Source organism: Notolepis coatsorum, assembly GCF_963971535.1.
Source record: "Notolepis coatsorum genome assembly, chromosome: 6".
NCBI lineage: Eukaryota > Metazoa > Chordata > Actinopteri > Aulopiformes > Paralepididae > Notolepis > Notolepis coatsorum.
Window position 1 is genome coordinate 50,963,288 of NC_140170.1, and position 22,899 is coordinate 50,986,186.

General features: G+C 42.4%; 1 protein-coding gene across 2 annotated transcripts in view; it reads right to left on the bottom strand.

Moving 5' to 3' along the window:
- The window catches only part of sf3b3 (splicing factor 3b, subunit 3), a 101,536-nt gene extending 79,083 nt beyond the window's left edge, over positions 1-22,453 (bottom strand). The window contains exons 1-7 of one of the 2 annotated variants that reach the window (XM_084317378.1): positions 22,338-22,453; positions 18,102-18,242; positions 14,132-14,287; positions 12,076-12,246; positions 9,686-9,858; positions 6,244-6,385; positions 1,802-1,914 (exon numbers count right to left, since the gene is read on the bottom strand). In XM_084317378.1, the coding sequence (XP_084173504.1) occupies positions 1,802-1,914; positions 6,244-6,385; positions 9,686-9,858; positions 12,076-12,246; positions 14,132-14,287; positions 18,102-18,171 (825 nt within the window). In that variant the 5' untranslated portion in view covers positions 18,172-18,242; positions 22,338-22,453. The remainder of the gene's footprint in view (positions 1-1,801; positions 1,915-6,243; positions 6,386-9,685; positions 9,859-12,075; positions 12,247-14,131; positions 14,288-18,101; positions 18,243-22,337) is intronic. The other variant, XM_084317379.1, reaches the window with a different exon arrangement.
- Between the last annotated feature and the right edge of the window lie 446 nt (positions 22,454-22,899).

The window sequence follows — 22,899 nt, forward strand, 5'->3', positions numbered from 1 at the left end:
GTTACACATACAGTTTGTTTCAACTCTATAAATCTTTGCCATTTCCATGCTGAGATCAGAGGTATTGGTAGTTCTCTCCATTTGGTTTTCAGTCAGAGAAGAGACATGAACTCATCACTTCCACAGCAGGACATCAACACGTCGGCCATGTTTAAAAACGGTTCCTTATGTTAAGATGGGACAACCCGTTGGTGCTGTGTTGGTGGTTTGGTGTAAATTAGTAGGGGTGGGAATCACCAGTTTCATCACGATACGATATTGATTCTTTGGACAACGATACGATATTTGCTGATATCACAAAGTCTGCCACGATACGATACAATTCGATTCAGGTGCCTGCGATCAATATGAGACGATATTATTTGCCCATTTAATTTAACACAATCAATCACATTTAGATCAACTAAAAAAGGGCTAATTGTTTTGCTCTTCCAGATATTTAAATTAAAAACAATCTATTGTTTTTAATAAAAATAGACCTCCTGTTCACTGTAAAGTGCCACGTTTTGATATATTGAGCTTTAAACTTTGAGTTAAAATTTTTTGGAACTCGCAACACAAGCTAAAACCCCTTTCTACCTCCCTCTCCCAAACCATTCCCACACTTTCTTTTATGTTGCATGTATACATTTATTATGTATTAAATGTTTTATGTTTAAAGTAACATCAACATTATCTGTCCATCCTCAGTAAATCCTATCAAACTCCTGACCTCATCTGGTCTTTCCAAAGACCAGAGATGGGACGCGAACGCGCGCACACAGAAAGGGAGAATGGCTTATAGCAGACTTAATTATTTTAGAATATTTCAGCTAATGAAGATAAATGTTTATTAGGGATGCTCGATATTAGCTTTTTTACCGATACACCGATATTGTCCAACTCTTAATTTCCGATACCGATATCAACCGATACCGATATATGCAGGGTCCCCCCCCCCCCCCCCAAAACGGAATAATTTCAGGTAAATAACATTACATATCTCTTGTTGTGGAATTAACACAATATTATGCATACTTTTGACAATAAATAAAATCAGAATTTGTTCTTACTTGCTTGCCTGAGGAAATAAAGGTTATAGAAATGTATAAAAAAAAGATAAAAATAAAAAGAATTTAAAAGAATTTAAAACCGATACTTTCCAATATCACATTTTAATGCCAATATCGGCCGATAATATCGGACATCCCTAATGTTTATTATCATCAACTATCTAGTTAGTTTTTATAGTGCAGCCCTGCTGTAACGTCGGCACACACAGGCGTTTCAGGTGCTACTGCTGTTGTTGTTGGGCGTATTATGAGTCTCACAAGATTTTCAAAATAAGAGTATCAATATGAACCGATCTTTTTACGTTGCATCGATCCTATTGGATCATTGATAATTAGATCGATGTATCGATCTTGATCAATGTATCGTCCCACCCCTATAAATTAGGACATTGGTCAGTAACCAGGGTCAGTAATGGTTAAATGCCTGTTATTGCAATCTGCTATTGACTGATCTCGGACTGTGTCTGAAAAGACCTCAGTACCTATACAATCGGACATAAGCTACTAACCCCACTACCCTCAGTAGCTACACACAGTCACAGAAGCTACTAACCCCACTACCCAAAATATACGCTTTTAGAACCTACAGTTCAATAGTTCACCCAGTAGGTCAAAGATCAGCTCCATTAGATGGCAGTCCAAGTAATTTTTGGTGTTTAGTCGCTCTTTAATAACGAATACAGGTATTTTACCAACTTGGAACCAAGTGGCTAACGGAAGCCAACCCGGCATACGTTCCCCACACTCACCCTACGTCTGGGGATGGGACAGCGGATGTCAGGCTGGTCACCAAAGTTCTTATATGTGATGTAGTTCTCAGAACAAATCAACACTCCACTGGGCCCATCCGAACCACCAGGAACTAGAGAGTGAGAGAGAAAGACACACACATGGAGGGAGAGAGAGGGATGAGATATTTATTAATCTATTTCAATGTATTTATTAGTTTAGATGCTAATGGTATTAGTCTGCTTCAGAATGCTCCTGCAGTTCTGCTCAACCTTCTATACAAACATCAGGAACAGGGCAGGAGGACCAATTCCAGGCTGTTATTTGTAGACTTCATCTGCATTTATAGCAAAGTTTGTTCACTCGACCGCTATCTTGATAACGGCAACTAACTTCTATACATGCGCCATTCCAGTGGTTTCTGCCACAGAATCCTTAGTTACCATGGCAACTACTCAATGCTGATATTGTTCAAAGTAATCTTGCTATAGATGACATTTATATGTAGAGTAATGAAATTCCAACCAACTGCATTTTTAAATCAAATAAAAAAAAATGTGTGGGTCCAAAATTAATGTTGTTTACTTCCCATTTCCCCATGTGGAATGCACGTTGGATAAATGAAATGCTCGTGCTCTAGTGCAACATCTAGTGGCTGAATGTTATCTATAGCACCTCTTTAAAACTCATTATTTGAGTTCATGTTTGTTTTGTAGCTCTTTAGTTTTTCTCCTTTCAAAACTCCCAGAGTGTTCCGTCTCCACATTATATAGTGCATCTCTGATACCATTCAACCTCATCTGCTAGTGTCCAAACTCAAACAAATTTGGTACTAATATGATTCTGGTGGCATGGATCCTTGACTTCCTCACCTGGGTAAGCTAGTGTAGCGGATGCTGTCACTGATTCAAAGTGACGTACAAATTATGAACAAGTCAGCAAGAGAGGTACCTCTCTGGCAGCTAAGGGTCGGTAGCATTGTTCGTCAAATAGTGTGACGCTTGAAACGCACCGAACAAGGGCGTGAGGCAGGCGGGCGATCAGCGCTTCACCTTCGCTCCCAACTCCCATGTTAACGGGCGTCGCCGTTTACACCGGCCGCGGGCGGGCGATTCGCGGGCTGGAAGCGTATTTCTTCGCTTCAGAGGCATGCACCACACGCATTTTCACAGAAATACACTCAATATCTGCATTATTACCACACATATAGATGTTGTTCAACCAGCTAATGTGTCTGTGTCTTTCCCAATACAAATAAACAATACTATACTTTTTCAGGAGTACAGTCGCACTGATTTCATCATTCTAAAATTCATTCTAATTAATGAGATAATAACGTGTTATACATGCAAAATGGACAATGGAACTGGAAATCTTTAAAAAATCTTTAAACAGGGACTGACTTCGCATATAGACTAGGCATAACAGCTGTTCCAATGTAAATCCATGCGATTCCGCCCACTCTGAAGTCAGACTCGGTGTGGATGACCACGCAAGCTGTTCTCGCATGAAACCTGTGCGTGCCTGCGCGCACCCCTGGTGCGTTTCAAGCGCTACACTCTGAATGCATAGCAGTATAGACATATTAATATGATAAGTAGTAGGGTACATAGTAGTACAAAGACGGTATGAATTTTTTTAAGTTATTTTTTAAGTTAACAATATACTCGTTATCACCATACATAATGCTTATATTGAAACACGTTGACATTAGGGGCGTTCTTTCAACCTAAAAGTGCACTTTCTTCAACCTCGAACCTAAATTCCTTAGCGACCCGTGTTGCCAACGTAAACAAATTGCACAGCGCGGCAGCGCGCACATTCGACACACACAGATATGAAACGAGTCATACGGAACAAATAACGTATAACGGAGGCTGAAATTAGAGCAATGTGAGTCACAAACTCACGACAGTAGTACACAACTACACATACAGACGCATAAAATTGATTCTGCATTGATTAAGTGATAATCAAAACCCAGCTTAAGCCGTTAAACCCATGTAGTGAATTGCGAAGCCAATACGCGCACACAAGTCGAACTGGAGCTGTTTACCAAACATACACTCCCAGCATTCATATCTCGTATGTTCATCTTCCATCCCCGAGTCCACTCATGCACGAATCCATTTCAAAACGTTAGAAAAATGCTGCGTTTCCCAATTCCTCAATCATCCAATGTCTGGAAGTTAGTGGACCACTGGACCCATGGTCCATCCATTCGACCTTAATAAACGGACTGCCATCGGTCCATAACCGCATTCTATAGAAGAATAAGTCTTTATTTGTTGTGCAGATTAACACACACGTGAGATGGGCGACCGACGGTAACACGCGCGTGGCTCTGCTGAGCTCTGACTGAGAGAGGGAAAGACAGACTGCCCTGCCCTCTGCTGATGCATGCTGTGCACTACAAGCAACGCCGTCCCCGTTATATAACTCCGTGTCAGTGTAATAGAAGGAAACTCATCTGTGATTTGGCGCACAGTCTGTGACGTCACGGTATTGAAAATCATACCAACGGGATTTTGAAATACCCTGGTATACCGTAATACCGTCATACCACCCAAGCCTAGTGTACAGAGCCAAAATTATGAACATTTTGTTGATGTCCAAATATTTATGGGCCCGACTGTACGTGGGTGTAGGTTAAAACTACTGCCAGCTGAGATCAGAGAGTTGGTAAGAATTTCTCCAGAAGCAAGTCAGAGAAGAGACATGTAAACTCATCACTTCTACAACCAACAGTGTGTGTGGGTATCGGCACTGATTACCCCGATTCGATTTTAATTCACAAGGTCTCGGTTCGATTTCATACCGATTCAATCAGGCTTTCTAACACTGGTTCAGGGGAGCAGCACCTGCCGTTTCATTAAAAAGATGTAATTTGGTGAACCGGGTTTCCATAGTGGTCGCGTCATTTTATAAAAGATTATCAAATGTATATACCGTAATTCCTCTAATAGTGACCGGTATTCAATTACAAACTGGGTCTCTATTAATGGCCGGGTGCGCTCTTGAGCTAAGCAAATATAAGCCGACCTCCTAATACAAGCCGGGTTACTAATATACTGAGCTGCATACTGAGCTGCTATGGTAAAGTTACTTGATTTCACTTTGAAAACGTTGAAATGACCAGTGACCACCTGTAATTGCACTGTTTTCTATTTCATACAGTACTTGATTTCAATAAATGAACCCAGTACATTTTACTGGGTTCAAACTGACACAAAATGTTGATTTATTCATTATGATCCGTTTGAAAATTAGAAATATAGGCCTCTCTCTTATACATGCCTCCTCCTAATAAAAGCCTGGTACCCGCTACAGTTTAAGCAAATACAAGCCCGGGTCACTATTAGAGGAATTACGGTAGTATTACCACATCAAAGCAGGCGAACAATGCTCACAATTAACCCTTTCACTGCCACACTACCAAACGGTTAACCCTTTCACTGCGACAATTCACAGCAGGTTAACCCTTTCACTGCCACACAACAGAAGGTTAACCCTTTACTATCACACAACCGACGGTCGTTAACATGTTCATTGTTTGTTGCACTTGCCATTATGAGATGCACCAATAGGAAACTCAGTAGGCACTGGGCTGTGCTTTGTAACACCCATTTATTGTCTTGCATTAATCATGAAAAAGAACCAGTGATGCGTTTTTAGTTCACCTCATATCAATAATATATATTTTTTTTTATCCACTTTTTCTCCCATTTTCTATATTTTCTCCCATCCCAATTTTGCATCATCCAATTCAACCCTCCCCTGTCACGAACGCTGTTCCTTGCCTCCCACAAGCCGGCTGCAATGTGGACTAAGTCATACATAGCATAAGTCCCCTCCGGTACTTGAGGTAACAGCAGTCGCATCTTTTCACCTGCGCAGCTCGATCTCTCAGTGGCGAGGAGTAACGCGTGGGAGGCTCACGCTGCCCCCGACACTTCCTGATTCTACTGCGCAGGCGCATCAACCGACCTGTAGGAGTCGCTGTCCACAACGCCCGATCCCCACCCTTCAGTTTCCCTCCCCGTAATACGGCCAATGTGTATTACTGCGGACGACCAGCTAAACTGAAAACAATGTGGAGAGCTGGATTCGAACACGCGAACCCAGCGTCTCCACATTGGTGGCGAGTGCCTTGCCCACTACACCACCTAGCCGCCCTATATCAATAATATATATTATAAATTTCTTTGGACTGGCAGTTTGATTGTCAAATTTATATATTTATAATGAATGGAATTTGAATATTTAAATTTGTTCGGACAACCGTGTGCGCTTACGTGAACAATACATGTGTGTATGTCTGCGTATGTGTGTGTGAATGCATGTGTGCGAGTGCGTGAACATGCGTGTGTGAGAGCGTGTGTGCATGTGCGTGAGTGTGTGTGAGCGTGTGTGTGAGTGTGTGTGAGCGTGTGTGCATGTGTGTGAGCGTGTGTGTGTGTACCAGTGATCAGGAAGTTGCCGTGCTCCTCCAGAGCCTCGCTGTACTTGCGCACCACGTGGTTCAGACCCAGGTCCAGCTCGTAGAAGGTCAGCGTCTGCTGCGTGTTGGCCGCCGCCTCGCCCGTGGGGTCGTTGTCTGCTTCCTGTGGGTTGAACGGGGGCCAGAGGAGACAACATGACTCTTGTAACAGAATGTTTTTTTTATCTACTTTTTTTTTCTCCCATTTTCTATTTTTCTCCCATCCCAATATCGCCCAATTCTACCCTCCCCTGTCTCGAACGCTGTTAGGCCATGCCTCCCACAAGCCGGCTGCAATGTGGACGAAGCCTTGCATCACGTGTCCCCTCCGGTCCTCGAGGAGGCAGCCGTCGCATCTTTTTCACCTGCACAGCGCGATCTCTCAGCGGCGAGGGTCTGCGTGGGAGGCACACCAACCGACCTGTAGGAGTCGCTGTCCACAACGTCCGATCCCCACCCATCAGCTTCCCACCCCCTAACACTGCCAATTGTGTTAGTATGAACGACCAGCCAAGCTGATAGCAATGCGGAGAGCTGGGCTCGAACCCAGCATCTCCTGCATTGGTGGCGAGCGCCTTGCCCACTACACCACCTAGCCGCCCCACACTCTGGCTAATGTCGTCGTCACAGTCAAGTCCTCGACTGAAGAGCCGGCCGCTGGCCAGCCGGGGTGAGTTGGTGGAACGAGGGGTGGGTGAAGGCAAGGGGGAGGAGCTGGACGCTTGTTGGCGTAGACTCGAGTGACATTACTGTACAATTGGTCAAACGTTGCCATATTTTTGAGTGACAACGCATGCCGGCGTACTTTGATGTCAAATTGGGTACCTAGTATGTAGAACGCGTCCAGATTGGCAGGTCTGTGTATGTGTGCATGTTTCTACCTAGAAGTTGTGTGTATGTAGGTTACTTTCTACCTGGAAGTTGTGTGTGTAGGTTTCTACCTTGAGGTTGTATGCATGTAGGTTTCTATCTTAAAGCCGTGTGGATTGGTGGTTGTGCGTTTCTGTTCATGTAGGTCCTTTTTGTGTCCAATGTGCTTTGAGTGTATATTTCCATGCTGAGATCAGCGGTATTGTTTTCAGTCGTGTGTCTTGTATATTTCCATGCTGAGATCAGAGGTATTGTTTTCAGTCGTGTGTCTTGTATATTTCCATGCTGAGATCAGAGGTATTGGTAGTTCTCTCCATTGGTTTTCAGTCAGAGAAGAGACATGAAGACTCATCACTTCTACAGCAGGACAGTTTATTTATAATTTTTTTTTTTTTATATAAAAATTTAAATCACAGGTGATTTCCCGATTCGACCCTCCATGATTTTGGATTCCAAACGTGATTATTTCAACCCAAAATACGTGATTTTGTGGTGGCTTTTCTCAGAAATTGCAATGCAATGATTTCTGTGTTTTATTGCAATAGAATTGTGGAATATTGTGAAAGTCCATGAAAAAAGCGGTCACAGATATTGCAGGGTTGTCCTTCTGTCTATGGCTCTCTCGTTCCGTCCGTCTGCAATTTGAGAGCATTTACATCCAGATCAGGTGAGCGGTGTAGGAACAACAACACTTTACGTGCCTCCCTCTTTTTAAGGGGCGAAGGTCTTTGGACAGCTGTTCCATGGCCAGGTGTGTGTTAATCCTTAATTATTTAATTCATATGGAGCAGATAAAAGGTGTAAAGGTAATTTCAAGTTTGGTATTTGCATTTGGAATCTGATGCCGTCAACTCTCAATATGAGGTCCAAAGAGCTGTTACAATCAGTGAAGCAAACCATCCTTAGGCTGAAAAATCTAAACAAACCCATCAGAGAGATAGGAATAACATTACTGGTGTGGCCAAATCAACTGTTTGGTACGCTCTTAAAAATAAAGAATGCACTGGTGAGCTCAGCAACACCAAAAGACCCGGAAGACCACGGAACCAGAATTCTTTCCCTGATGAAGAAAACCCCTTCACAAGAGTTGGCCAGATCAAGAACACTCTCCAGGGGGTAGGCGTATCTGTGTCAAAGTCAACAATCAAGAGAAGACTTCACCAGAGTGAATACAGAGGGTTCACCACACAATGTAAACAATTGGTGAGCCTCAAAAACAAGACCAGATTAGAGTTTGCAACAACAACCAAAAGCCTGTACAGTTCTGGGACAGATGAGACAAAGATCAACTTGTACCAGAATTATGGGAAGAGAAGGAAAGGAACTGCTCATGATCCAAAGCATATCACAGTGAATCGTGGTGTTAGTGTTATGGCGTGGGTATGTACTTACTGTATGGCTGCCAATGGAATTGAACCCTTGTATTGATTGATGTGACTGCGGACTAAAGCAGCAGGGTGAATTCTGAAGTGTTTTGGGCAATATTATCTGCTCATATTCAGCCAAATGCTTCAGAACACATTGAAAAAGGCTTCACAGTGTAGAAACTGTTGTCATTCCTACACTGTTCACCTGATTTGGATGTAAATACCCTCAAATTAAATCTGAAGGTCTGCACTTAAAGCACATCTTGGTCGTTTAATTTCAAGTCCATTGTGGCGGTAATAATAATAATAATAATAATAATAATAATAATAATAATAATAATAATAATATTATTGTGGTGGTATGGTAAATGGTGCATTTATATAGCGCTTTTATCCAAAGCTTCAGCGATGGCGGAGGCAACCATGCAAGGTGTTATGTGTCTTGCTCAAGGACACTTCGACACGCTGCCGGGGAGGAGTGGGAATCGAACCAGGAACCTTCCGATTATGAGACGACCGCTCTACCTCCTGAGCCACTTTCGTCCAAATTGTGTGAGCCACTTTCGTCCAAATTGTGTCAAATGTCCAAATATGAATGGACCAGACTGTATGTATGGTAAAATGTCCTCCATTTATGTTGATTTTCCTGAGCTGGAGGAATATGAAAAACTTGACTGTAGCAGGTTTAATTTGCCAAGCTTGGGAGAGAAGGTATATATATATATATATATATATATATATATATATATATATATATATATATATATATATATATATATATATATATATATAACAGACCAAGCTGTAATCTGTATTTAGATAATATATTTAGTCATTTAGCTGACGCTTTTATCCGAAGTGACTTACCAATTCTGTACAACAAGTCAGCAGGAAGGGTACGACTCTGGCAGCTATGGGTCAGTAACTCGAATGCTACCGATTTAAGCATATTAGCATAGTAGGTAGTAATATAGGCACACGGTAGATTCCTTAGTAGGAGAGATTCATACTAGTGAAAGACAACGAAGATAATAAATTAAAGATAATAAAATATACTCTAATGTAATAATGGAACACTGCAACAGTATTGTTGGTGTCTTATAAATCCATGGGGGTTGGGCACTTTGTGTGCATGACACGAAAATCAAATAAAGTTCAGTATATATGTACATTTATGTATATCCTACCTCATAGTCCATCTCCAGGCAGGCGAACATGGGGTTCTCAAAGCCCACGTCTACTCCCACCACGTGGTACACCAGAGTGTTGGCCTTGTGAGCCTCCAGAGGAGAAGAGATGGTCAGTCTGGCTGCTGCATCTCTGTTCAGAATATACACCAACTTCTGTTTCTCAATAGCACCTAGAGAGAGAGACAGAGAGAGCGGGAGAGAGGTAGTGAGAGGAGCGGAGACAAGAGGGAGGAAAAAATAGATGTTCAACATGTTTCTACACTGAATGCAAGAAAAGCAAAACACATTCTTTACCTAAGAAAGTGTGCCCCCCCCCCCCCCCCCCATATAATTACCTATAAAAGCTTTGATACGCATTTGAAAATATTTGGTTTCAATAAGCAGATTCAATACCGATTAAATTAGCTAAAATGCTTTCAAACCCCAACCCATTGGCAGAATACACACTCCAGAGATAGGCATGAACTCGCACTTAAAGGAACATGCCAACATTATGGGAAATGTGCTTACCTTCTTCTCCATTGTCAGACAAGATAGATAGATAACAATTTCCTATCCGTGTTTAATGGAAAACTATCCGGCTGCAAGCTAAATTAATGGAAGCCGATATGGAGTGGCTAGCCTAGGCATTGGTCAAAAACACCTCTCCTGGACTTTTAGCTAGGCTAGCCGCTCAGTAGTTTCAAGTTTCTTTATTAGTTGTCATACAAAAATACAGAGTACTTTTATATAAAATGCTTCTTTATGTTTTGCTCCAGAGATTGTGCTAGATAAAAATAGATAAGTATAAAATAAGTATAATAAGTATCAAATAGAAGTAAAGTACGTAGACAAAAGTGTTCAATGTACATATACAATGTACAATGCAGAGTAGAAAAGTAATTGAGTTACAATACACAGTACAATGCATAAATGGGATGAGGTACAATTTAGGTACAATTTACAGTAAGGTGTGATGAGGTATGAGTTGTAGTGCAAATTCTTTACCAATAAATATAAAGTGTATTAAGTGTCTAAAGTGGGTAAAGTCGGTGCTGCAGTGAGTTGTTTGTTTAAAGTGAGTGTGTGCGTGTGGATGTGTGTGCTGAGAGTGTATTTGATGGTTTGTTACATAGTGTTATTGTCATTGAGCATCCTGATGGCCTGGGGATAGAAGCTTCCATTCATTTGTATCCGCTTCCATTAATTTGTGCTAAGCTAGGCTAGCTTGCAGCCGGAGTTGATCTTTCGTGTGACAAGCTACTGAAAGTCAAGTTCACTGGACAGGCCCTCGCAAAGTTCTGGATATAAGTCTGGAACGAGTACCCAGTGTTGTGTAATGCTGCGCTGAGAAAGCTTGTGCCCTTCGCATCAATATCTCTGCGAGGCCGGATTTTCATGAATAAATACAGATCTCGCCTCAGAGTAGAAGCGGAGCTCTGCCTCTTTCTCAGCACAACGCAACCACGCATCATGGAACTATTCAAATGTACAAGCACACCCTTCATGTCTTTTTTTTTTTATTATTCTTGAAAAGCGCATGTGGACACATGCATTTATTTTCTTTTTTTTAATGTTGTGGCAACATATTTTGGCTAAATATGCCTAGTTTTGTTGATGATATTCATTCATTTCATTGATAACATAGTGCTGTAATTTTATTTTCGAAATATGCATGATCAAGTTCAACATGTACTTTTATTTTGATATTCCTTATTTCCACGTTGAAGTTACACGATACATAAGTGTGGGGTCGCCAAAAATAATCCTAAATAAAATGGGGTCGTGGTATAAAAAGGTTTGAGAACCCCTGCTCTAGTCCATTATATAATTTGTTTATGTCATAAGTTGTCAGCAATGTAGCCTATAATTTTAGGACAATAGAAGAGTAAAAGAGGTTGAAAAGAAAAACTAGTATATATTTCTTATCAACAAATATGTGCCCTTGCCAAATGTGTAATTTTGAGAGGTCAGGATCAGCTTTTTGATGATAAGCAGAAATTAACCACACATTGGTATGAATAAAACATGTATCAATTCCTGTCCCAAACTAAGCAAGCTTGCGCGATTTTACATATTTCCGAATGCAACAGACGTTTGGAGGTCAATTTGATTGACATTTCTAAAGTACCCGCACATCGGAGGGTGTGGTTCAAAAGGAGACGGGACGGGACGGGACGGGGGGGGGGGGGGGGGGGGGGTTGTCCTTGTGTGCAAAGATGTTACTCAGAGTATGTATGTTTTCCAGGAAGAGAAAACAATAGATTCATTTATGCAAAAATATGAAAGAAATTATATTTGTGAAGTTTTTGGATAAATATATGAGAACTAGGTACAAAAGAGGAAAACACTTTTTTTCATTTCATGGGATCATGAAAACCACATCCCTGCAACCCAGGCTTCCTTACCGATCATCACAGCCCTGCCTTTGGGGTCGACAGCAAGGAACTGTCCTGGGACAATGCGGCGACATCCACTCTTTCCAAACGTCTCCTGGTGGATCTTCTCAAACATGTTCTTGGAGGAATGGTACTCCAAGATGACTATACGACCACTGTCACTGCCTACCACAATGTAGTCTGGATGGAGACGGAGAGAAAGAGGCCGGGAGGAGAGAGAATAAAGGAGGGAGGGAGACACACACACACACAATGACTCATGATGACCTCAGCCTTACAAGTACAAACAATGTTCCATATTCACAACTAGAGCTGCCGCGATTACCGCATTACCGCGGTATCGCTGTTACATCACGGCCACCGCAGAGTAGGCTGAATACCGCATCACCGCTGTTTTTTATAATAATAATAATGAAGTACCCTCCTCTCGTTGGGCTTTCGGCTCTGCAGATATACCCTACTTCTCTATCGAGGTTCCAAGCGACCCTATTGGGTACCAGAAAAGTCACGTGAAACATTACAGACCACTGATTGGTCAGAAGAGAGACACGTCACACGTTGGGAGCGTCCTGCAGTTTTTTACATCCTGAATGTCAGCCATTGATCAGAGCTCATCACAATACGGCTAATAACGTTAGCTTTAGCTCCCCGCCGGAGTGGACTACCATCGCTCATCAGGAGTACTAAACGAGACATAATGATTTTACTGTCTGCAACGAATGTTATAATAAAAGCCCTTCGTTCTATACACTTGTCTGATTGAAAACTTTATTAACAGACCGCAGAATGGGACAACTCAGCACGCTCTGAGCAAAGAAAGGAAAGGAAGAGATGGTCCGGTAAATACGCTGATGTTATTGAACATATAACTATATAATGGTAATGGCACAAAACGAATGCCTTTATTATAAAGTAGTAACTTTATAGTAATAATAATAAGAAAGGGTCGGGGGGGTAACCACCCCTGCCCGCGACACCGAGTGAACGGCGCACGACCATAGGGGAAACTTCGAATCCGTGTTTCACTTTCAATAACTAATGCGTGCTTGCCGAATCCCAAACAATATTCATGCTGCAAAGTCATCCTCTAAAGATCGACATTTAGACTAGAGGCAGGCTATATGCTATAAAAAGTAGACTACTACTACTAAAAAAAAAAATGCATTCAAACTTAATAATAAGTTTAACCGCGCGGTAGGAAATATTTTGCAAATCCGTGCGGTAAGGAAAACATCAATACCGCGGCAGCTCTATTCACAACGCCTCTCAAAGTGAGAGTACTGATCTAGAATCAGCTTTAGTCTGTTAGTTTAAATAAGGTCATGAAGACAAGTGTTCCTGGTCACTGATCTAGAATCAGCTTCAGTCTGTTAAGTGTATTGTTATGTTTAAGGTATATGCTCGTTGTTAGTGTGGGTGACCTGGCAAAGGCAGTCACACACATGCTTTTAAAATCTATTATTTCGCCGATTTCTGTTTCGCTACTCCTCCCAGAGCTTGCACACCACGCATGTAAGGTATCGAAAAGACCGGCTTGCTCCAACTCAAGTTGCCATTACTTTTTGGAAAGATTCATGGCATGGTTTGGGTAAAATTCTAACGGGCTATTTTAATTCTAAAAACTCTAATGGACAATTTTCATCCATTGGAACGAATGGCGGAATATTCTAAATTAGAGTATAGAAGCTGCATTTTTTTGTTTTACCATCACATTTTGTAAATTGCCACAGTGCTGGTCTCAATTTTAGATATAGATATATAAGAATAACACATCAAAACAATGCCACGACTGTGCCCTCACTCATAAAAGAGGAATACATGGAATTGGACCTTTCTACCTCAACTTATGGCCATTTGTTTGACAGTCACGCTCCATAAACACTAGGACTCTCTCCACTCTAGCTGAAATCTGAGACAATAGCGATAGGAGAAAATATCTACCGACAGGCATTTCTCTCTCATTCCATGATATATCTCGTTATTTTGAACAGCCCTAGCCAAAACCAAGAAATAATGTGATATAATTTGGGCATAACGCCCAGGCCTAATGCAGAGCCACACTTACCTTTGGTTCCACCCGTCAGTCTAAAGGCCATGAGAGACCTGATGATGCCGAACACTTCCATGGTAAGCAGTGTGTGAACCTTTCCTGTGTTGGCATCCGGACGGAGCAGCTCCAGAATCTTCCCCCGGGAAACAACAATCTCCTGTGTCTTGGTTCCTACCAGAACACACAAGCATTAGATCCTGATGGCAACTAAGGGCCACTTATGAAACTAAAGCAAATGTTGTACAACTGTTCTTTCAGGTGTGTTGCAGCCCCACCACACTGACATGCTCAACACGCACGTCTCCACTACAAACAACTTAAGAGCATGTGGGAATTCGGCGGCTGGGTGGTGCAGCGGACTAAGCGCTCGTCACCAACGCGAGAGACACTGGTATCGAATCCGGCTGTCAGTGTTGCCTCCGGCTTAGCCGGCCGTCATACTGGCTCAATTGGCAGAGGTATTCTGGTCGTTGTAAACAGCGACTCCTACAGGTCGGTCAGGGCGCCTGCACAGCGAGGGAGGGAGATGGTGAGGGTAGTGTGACCTCCCACCTCCTCACCAATGAGAGTCCGCGCTGGCAGGTGAAAAGATGCTGCTGGCTGTCTCCTATGTCTCGGAGGAAGCATCCGATAGACTTCAGGGCTCCCTAGACCGACCAGTGGGGGGCACATGCGAGCAACGACCAGGAAGGGGAGGGGGGAATTGGCATAACGACTAAATTGGGATGGGAGAAAAACAGGAGAAAAAAAATAAAGAACGTGGGAATTCCTAGCCTCCATATCTCCAGTTTCTTTGTTCCATCGGTTCAACTATTCCATCTCAGTCTGTCTTTGTATCTCTTATTGGCCGATATCTACCGTACTTTTCGGACTATAAGCCGCGGCTTTTTTCCCCATTTTTCGACCCTGCGGCTTATATAACGGTGCGGCTTATATGTGGACCAAACCCGAAAATGTAAAAATCTTGCTTTTTTTACTGCATTGAAATGTTATTTATCTGTTCCCTTATTTGCTCAACTTAATACAACTTGTAAATGAGTTAATTCTTGTTATTTGTCCGACAGTATTGTGTCCCAATGCTGGTGGAAAGACTACAAACGAGAAGCTGGGTGTGGTCTGTGCGGGTGCACTTAGCGAGGTGTTAACACACAAGAATAGCGTATAACATATTACCAATAACATATGGTAATTAAACATTAAAACACCTGCGGCTTATAGTCCAGTGCGGCTTATATATGTACACATCATTCAATTTAGCTGCTGCGGCTTATAGTCAGGTGCGGCTTATAGTGCGAAAAGTACGGTAATAACAGTATTGGTAAATGGACTGTATTTATATAGTGCTTTTATCCAAAGCGCTTTACAACTTATGCCTCACATTCACCCATTCACTCACATTCACACACCGACAGCGGAGGCGGCAACCATGCAAAGTGTCAACCTGCTCATTAGGAGTTAGGAGGGGTTAAGAGTCTTGCTCAAGGACACACAACACACTTCTAGGAGGAGCCGGCATCAAACCGGGAATCTTCCGATTACCAGACAACCACTCTACCTCCTGAGCCACTGTTAAGTGTGTCCTTAAAGTAGAAAAGACAGACGAAACTGCAACCAATAATCATATGTGTTGGTGACCAACAGTGTTGAGGAAACTCAGAGCGTATCCGCTGCACATCTCTAATAGGAAAGAGGTCAGCAGTGGCTCAGAGTCAGGAGGTAGAGTGGCCACCTGCTCATCTGAAGGTTCCCGGTTCGATCGCGGCAGCAAGTTAAAGTGTCCTTGAGCAATACACTGAACTAGGGCTGGGCGATATAACGATAACGATAAATATCGCGATATATTTTAATAATCGATATCGAATATCGAAATTTAAAAAAAAACGAAAAATCGTTTTTTTTTTTACCTGCAACAGGGCAGTTTTAAAACCAGAGACAGTGGACAGACTGGTCTTTCTTGCCTGCAACTTAAAGTAATGGCTTTGCTTGTCCAAATGACAATACTGACCAAATTCAGATTTCTTTTTCTCTTGTCCATTTATTTTGTTTGCTTTCTAATTTAAAATACATTTTGAAACCGTCTGTACACAGTAGGCTATGTGTGCTAGCAGAGCTAGTCTCCAGTCACGAGTCACGGTGCACATGTGCGGTGGTTTGTCCACCAAAAAAGCGCCAAAAGATCGAAAATAAACTAGCAGAGCCAGAACTGTTGAACTCCTCTGGAGCCACAGCCAGCAGAGAAGCCGGTTTACTTTAGCTTTTAAACCAGCTGCAGCCTGAGAACTGGAGTGTGAGGGGATGTAACACTAAAGATGGCGGCAATGACAAAGAATTGCTGCAAAATAAACATACATCTGTTGTTAAAAAAAAAATTAATAATTTTTTTTTTTTTTTTTTTATATACTTATAACAATTCGATAATTATCGATATCGAGAAATAAAATAAAATTATCATATCGTTATCGCGATATGATTTTTTTCCATATCGCCCAGCCCTACACTGAACCCATAAATGCTCCCTGGTTGGTAACTTCAGCAGGACACTGAACCCATAAATGCTCCGGATGAGCTGATTGGCAGGTAATCGTAAGACTAGAAAAAGCTCTATATAAAATGCAATCCATTTACCCTTCAAACAGACCAGTTTAAACATTTCTCTGCCAGTGTCTACATCAAGGATAGTAGTCTGAACGGTGTTAACCATTTCCTGCAGGGTATTCCATGATGTAGGGGCAGAGAAGCCAAAAGCAGATCTACCAAGTTCAGTACAAACTCTAGGCACTCTAAGTGTAAGCCAAAAACTGGATCGTGTACAACAGGGTCCAGTGGTCCATTCCAATAAAGAACTAATATAATTTGGACAATCTCTAAACGTTCATGCTTGATTTGTTTTAAACAAGACGATTTAGAAATGGGCCATGGGGAAACACATTGCGATTTCAAGCGAGGTGGACCAGCCGGAAACAACAATGAAGTAACCACTACACCTCCCTATAAATGCCCTTATTATGGTCAAGTGATACCTATTTTGAAAAGGCACAGATCTCCTCTTTCAAATGCCAGTTTTAAATCTGGATGTAGTACCACCAGGCGCCAAGTAGAGGGCAGCAAAGACCACAAATTAAATCTACTGCAAGTACAGTTACTTCCGGATAATGTGCAACGCTAAATACATCTTGGGCCGGTACCAGGCTGATCGGGCATAACAGGTTAAGGGGAGCTTCACCGTCTGTCAGAGTGCTTGCCTGATTGATTGAAAACTTTATTAAAAGATTGCAGAATGGGTACAAAACAGTACGGCTCAATACACACAATTGTTAAGGGGATGCAGACCAGAGAAAGACTATCGTCTTGTTTACATCAGGGTCCCCCATTTTCAATTCATAATGACATACGCAACATATATATCTTGCCATTTCTGACATCCATGTACTGTTAAACAGAGATTGTAACAGAAAATATATACATACGAGGGGGAGGAAACTGTACATTAGGAGGGAGGGGGTGGGTGGGAGACTGGGTTTGGACATTTACGGGGGGGGGCGGGGCCATACCGATATATCATGACATATGACAATACATGACATACAGGTATACAGTTACATTTGTGACATACAAGATATGCAAATATACAGTACTGTTAAACAGATCCTAACAGATAATATATACATACCAGGGGGAGGAAACTGTACATTAGGAGGGGGTGGGTGGGAGGGAGGGTTTGGACATTTACGGGAGCCAGTTTCGAATTGCAGCCTCCCGTAGGTGCTCTTTGAGAGCGGTTTTGAAGGTGGGTAGGTAGGAATTCACATTCCTTTACGGCTGTGGGTAGGGCGTTCCACATTGATGTGGCATAATTGCGAAACATTTTTGATGCCTACCGAGCAAGCCTACCGAGATTGATGTGTGGGAAAGGAATGGAGTGCAACATGAAGCAGATTAAGAGATGGCAAGAACAGTTCCAGCGCAACCAGAGTTGTCCCCTTACCAGAGAAGTTTCCATGGATAGCGTGCGTGATGCCAGTGGCCCGCTGCAAGGTAATGTTGTAAAGAAACATGGCTGCTGGTGGATAGTTCCTCGCCGGTCCAGTTCAGGAGGCAGTCACACAGCCTCAGCAGGACTCAACTGCTAGAGAGAGAAGGTCAGAGGTCAGATAACTGCGACATCTATGGATGACGTCCTTTTACACCAAGTACTTAATCAATCCATGAGCTGACTACACTACAGAAAGTCCTCATCGACTGATTCGACTGTGACGGCCGGGGATCCATTCCACTGGTCAAATTACTTACTTGTGAGTAGTACGCCCGTTGATAAAGAAAAGCAATGTCCACAGTGTAAAGTAAAGTTATCCAAATGGTTTATTTGCAGTCTCTCTTTACAGAAGTGGTCCTAAATCTACTTTCCTAAATATTCCTGTCAATACTACTACAAGGTAAGAAAACTGTATTTTCCCAGTCTCCAAAATCACCGCCGACTCGACACATGAAAATTCCTTCGCAATGTGGAAACTGCAAAGCCGCTGGTGGGCTACTGGCTTCAGTCCTCTGTTCGGTCCTCTCCAGTCTGGTCGAAGATGCAAAAAGGCTTTCTTCTTCTTCTTCTTCAGAATTTCCGGCAGTGTAGATGCATCGTGGCGTATTACTGCCCTCCGCAATTCTTTTGATGAGCTCTTCTTCTTCTTTCTTCTTTTGAATTTCCTGCAGGCGTATTTCTGCCCTCCTCAGTTCTCGATTATATAGGCACCCAAAGGTTCTAGAATGTTCGGTTTATGACCTCATTCGGAGCCTTCACGAAGGTTCCAGAACCTTCTATCACGATGCATACGGTAAGTCCGGAATGTTTTACGTTCTAGCATGGTCTACTATGACATCACCCACAACTAGGGATGCCCCGATCACGTTTTTTTTCACCGATACCGATCACCGATCGTCGTGAGCCATATCGGCCGATACCGATCCGATACCGATCGTTTTTGATTAAAAATAAATTAAAAATTATTTTATATAAATTTTTTTTTTTTTTTTTTATAAAATATATATATTATATAATTAGACTTGTACTTGTATTATCTGCGAGACATTGCCACCACGCAACAAGTCAAAATGCTCGCTATCTGCAAACAGCTCCACTGTCTGTGTGTACTCTAGTAGCCCAGCTCCAAAAAGGATTCTCCGGCGCTGCAGCGGGACCCTATTGGTAACGTTATGCTTTGGTCATTTCACATTCAGCAAGCCCTCAGCTCGAATACGCATTAAATCAATGTTATAAGACATTGATATCAAGAGCTATCTGTAGCTACTGCTAGCCGGCTAGATGACGTTAAGACAGAACTTTAGTTCAATGGGACATTTCGTTTTGAACAGTAAACTAACGTCAGCTAACGCAAGCTAACGCAAGCTACCGGAGGTATGAACATGGACTACTAGATTTTCTGGATCATTTGTTGATATCAGGAGCTATCGGTAGCTAGCCGGCTAAATACCGTTAGACAATGCCTACTAGGGGTGGACGGTATAAACGGTATACGGTATAAACGGTATGAATTTGCTCTACGGTATGGATTTTGCCTATACCGTGTAACCGGTAGTGCAGCTCTAAAATAGCAATGACGTCATGTAACCACAGCGCGACTATTTCACTCGCATTTGCCCCTAAAAATAGATAGAATTAGTCATAGATAATAGATATGTGCGAACTGGAAAAAGTTATTTAGGAGGCTTCGCGCAGTGGGCGTGCCAGCCCCTCCCGCACGCATGTAAACACGGGTCTACTAGTGGGACGGGACGTCTCCCTGAGCTAACGTTAGCTTAGCTACCGTTACAAAATGACCCAGTCAACTATTCACTTTTAGTTTAATACATGATGAGGCATTGTCTAACCGAACGGTATCTAGTCGGCCAGCTACCGATAGCTCCTGACATCAACAAACGCTCCATCAAGTCTAGTAGAGAGTAGACGTGTATGATAGCTCCGTTAGCCGTTAGCTCACGTTAACACAAGTTAGTTCACCGTTCAAAACGAAATGTCCCATTGAACTAAATAATTCACTGAGGCGTTGTATTAACGTTATATATCCGGCTAGCAGTAGCTACAGATAGCTCCTGATATCAATGTCTTATAACACTGATTCGATGCGTATTCGAGCTGAGGGCTTGTGAATGTGATTTAACGTTATACCAATACTAGGGCCCAGCTGCAGCGCCGGTGAATCCTGGCCGTAGCTCGAGGCTACTCGAGTATAGGTCCAGCTGCAGCTCCGGAGAATCCTGGCCGTAGCTAGAGGCTACTAATGTACACACAGACAGTGGAGCTTGTTGCGTGGTGGCGATGTCTCGCAGATAATACAAGTACAAGTCTAATTATATAATATATATATTTTATAAAAAAAAAAAAAAAAAAAATATATAAAAAAAAAAAAAAATTGTAATAAAAAACGATGATACCGTGATATATACCGTTACCGTCTATGCTTCAAATTATACCGTGATATAAATTTTAGACCATACCGTCCACCCCTAATGCCTACTAAACGTGAATAGTTGACTGGGTAATTTTGTTTAAACAGTAACGATAGCTAGGTAGCTAACGTTAGCGCAGGTCGAATGCACTACAGACTCGAGCAGAGGAGCCGCACCTCTTTGTTTACAAACTCTACACGGGGGCGGGCGGGGCTAGGGAGGAGGAGCAGTTTGCAGGTCCTGTGCGTCTGAGACAAGCGAGTGAGATATCCACTTGATCAGTTTCCGCGATCGGCGAATATGACTCATTATCGGAATTCCCCGATCGCATATTTATACTGATTATCGGCCGATAACGATCGGTGGCCGATCGATCGGGGCATCCCTACCCACAACGTTCTAGAAGGTCCTACTATGACATCACCCCCAAAGGTCTAGAAGATCTACTGTGACATCACCCCCAACGGTCTAGAAGGTTCTAGGTGCCAGAAGGCTCCATTATGACGGTTCAATGACTTTATCTAAATCCAATAAATATTAAACATTCATATAATACAACGACCGAAATATATAGCTTTGGCTCTTACACCGGCCCCTAATTGTCCTTCTAATCTAGAAACAATTACCAACTACAAAAAACCCAAGGAGCCAAACCCAAACCCTATTTCAACTAAGAAGTGTGTCTCTGCTGCGGGATTACCAACACCTGGTGCCAGAGGTCACTAGTACGTGGCACACCGGAGGACGATCTTTACCACCGCCTCATGCAGCCTCTTGGAGAAGACAGACCTTGGTGATAGGTCTATCTATTCTCGACTAATAGAGACAATGCAGAATAGGGAAGGCAAGCATACAAAATAACAGAGGGAGGGGATACAGAATAACCGTTTGATTGATTGAAAACTTTATTAACAGATTGCAGAATGGGTACAGTACAGTACAGCTCAATACACACAATTGTTAAGGGGATGCAGACCAGAGAAAGACTTTCGTCTCGTTTACATCAGGGTCCCCCATTTTCAATTAATCAGGAATTTAAATTCAACAGTCACACACAAGGGGGGGAAGACTGAACACATGAGTGATATTCCATTGTAGTAAACAATGACATACAGTATACATCCCATTTGGAACACGATATAAGTGAGAAGTTAACTGGGGAATACAATAGTACATCTATTCTTAACAGGAGCATGCTGCCTGCCTAGCTGTTGGCTATCTAACTGGTTAGCTGATAGCTAGCGTTCGCCGATTATATAAACAACTGACGATCATGGCAACAACAAACAAGTATCCTGTCAGCTAAATGCGTGGAAGTTTAGCCTGTTAAAAAGTACACATACAATACACATCTGTATAATACTGTACATGCCTTGTTGTAGTTCACTTACACAATAACACAAACTTGAGGCTAGCAATCGGAGTGTCGTTAGCTTGCTGCTAACGTTACACTGTGTGGAACCCCTTCAGTTAAGCATTCAACTAGTAGTTCATATTGCAAAACGCCAAGCAATAGCAAAACGCTATTATGAACGTGTAGGAAACTGTAGCTAGATAGCAGTTTAGCGGAATACTGTAGTTAGTAATGCTAAATAAACTATGACAGCCGGTAACGTTATTAGCCGGTCATTCAAAGAGCCTCACTATTCACACACTATTTCAAACCATCGGGTACATTAGTAAATATTGGTCAAAATCTGCATGCAATGTATTGATCGTTTGATATCTTGATATGTGTAGATGATTAATAACAATGTTTTACCAGCGCAGGAATTGGGATGACGCCGATTCAAGTGGATATAGAAAGTCATTCACGACATGGATTTCTGAAAGTTTTTCGCGCAACCACAACGTCTGGCTGGGTCCTACTACTACTACAGCGACCGTGACGTCATCGGTGTGGGACCTGTGAAGTGCCTGTCGGATATCTGAAACAATATACTACTAATGAATGAATGAATGAAAACTTTATTTAACAGATTGCAGAATGGGTACAATACAGTACGGCTCAATACACAAAGGGATGCAGACCACAGAAAGACGTTTGTCTTGTTTACATCAGGGTCCCCCATTTTCATTTCATATTGACATTTATGACATACTCAACATACATGACATTTATGGCATAGGGACATATTGTCATAATCACAGCACAGGCATACTTCACTCCCCCTCCTTTTCCCCTCACGTTCTCCACACGCTCCTCTTCATCCCCCTCTCCATCCACTACACACTCCTCCTCATCCTCTCCTACGCCATCCATCCACCCCTCCATTTACCCTTATACGTCCAGCATCACTAACTTCACGCCACCTAGCCCAGCT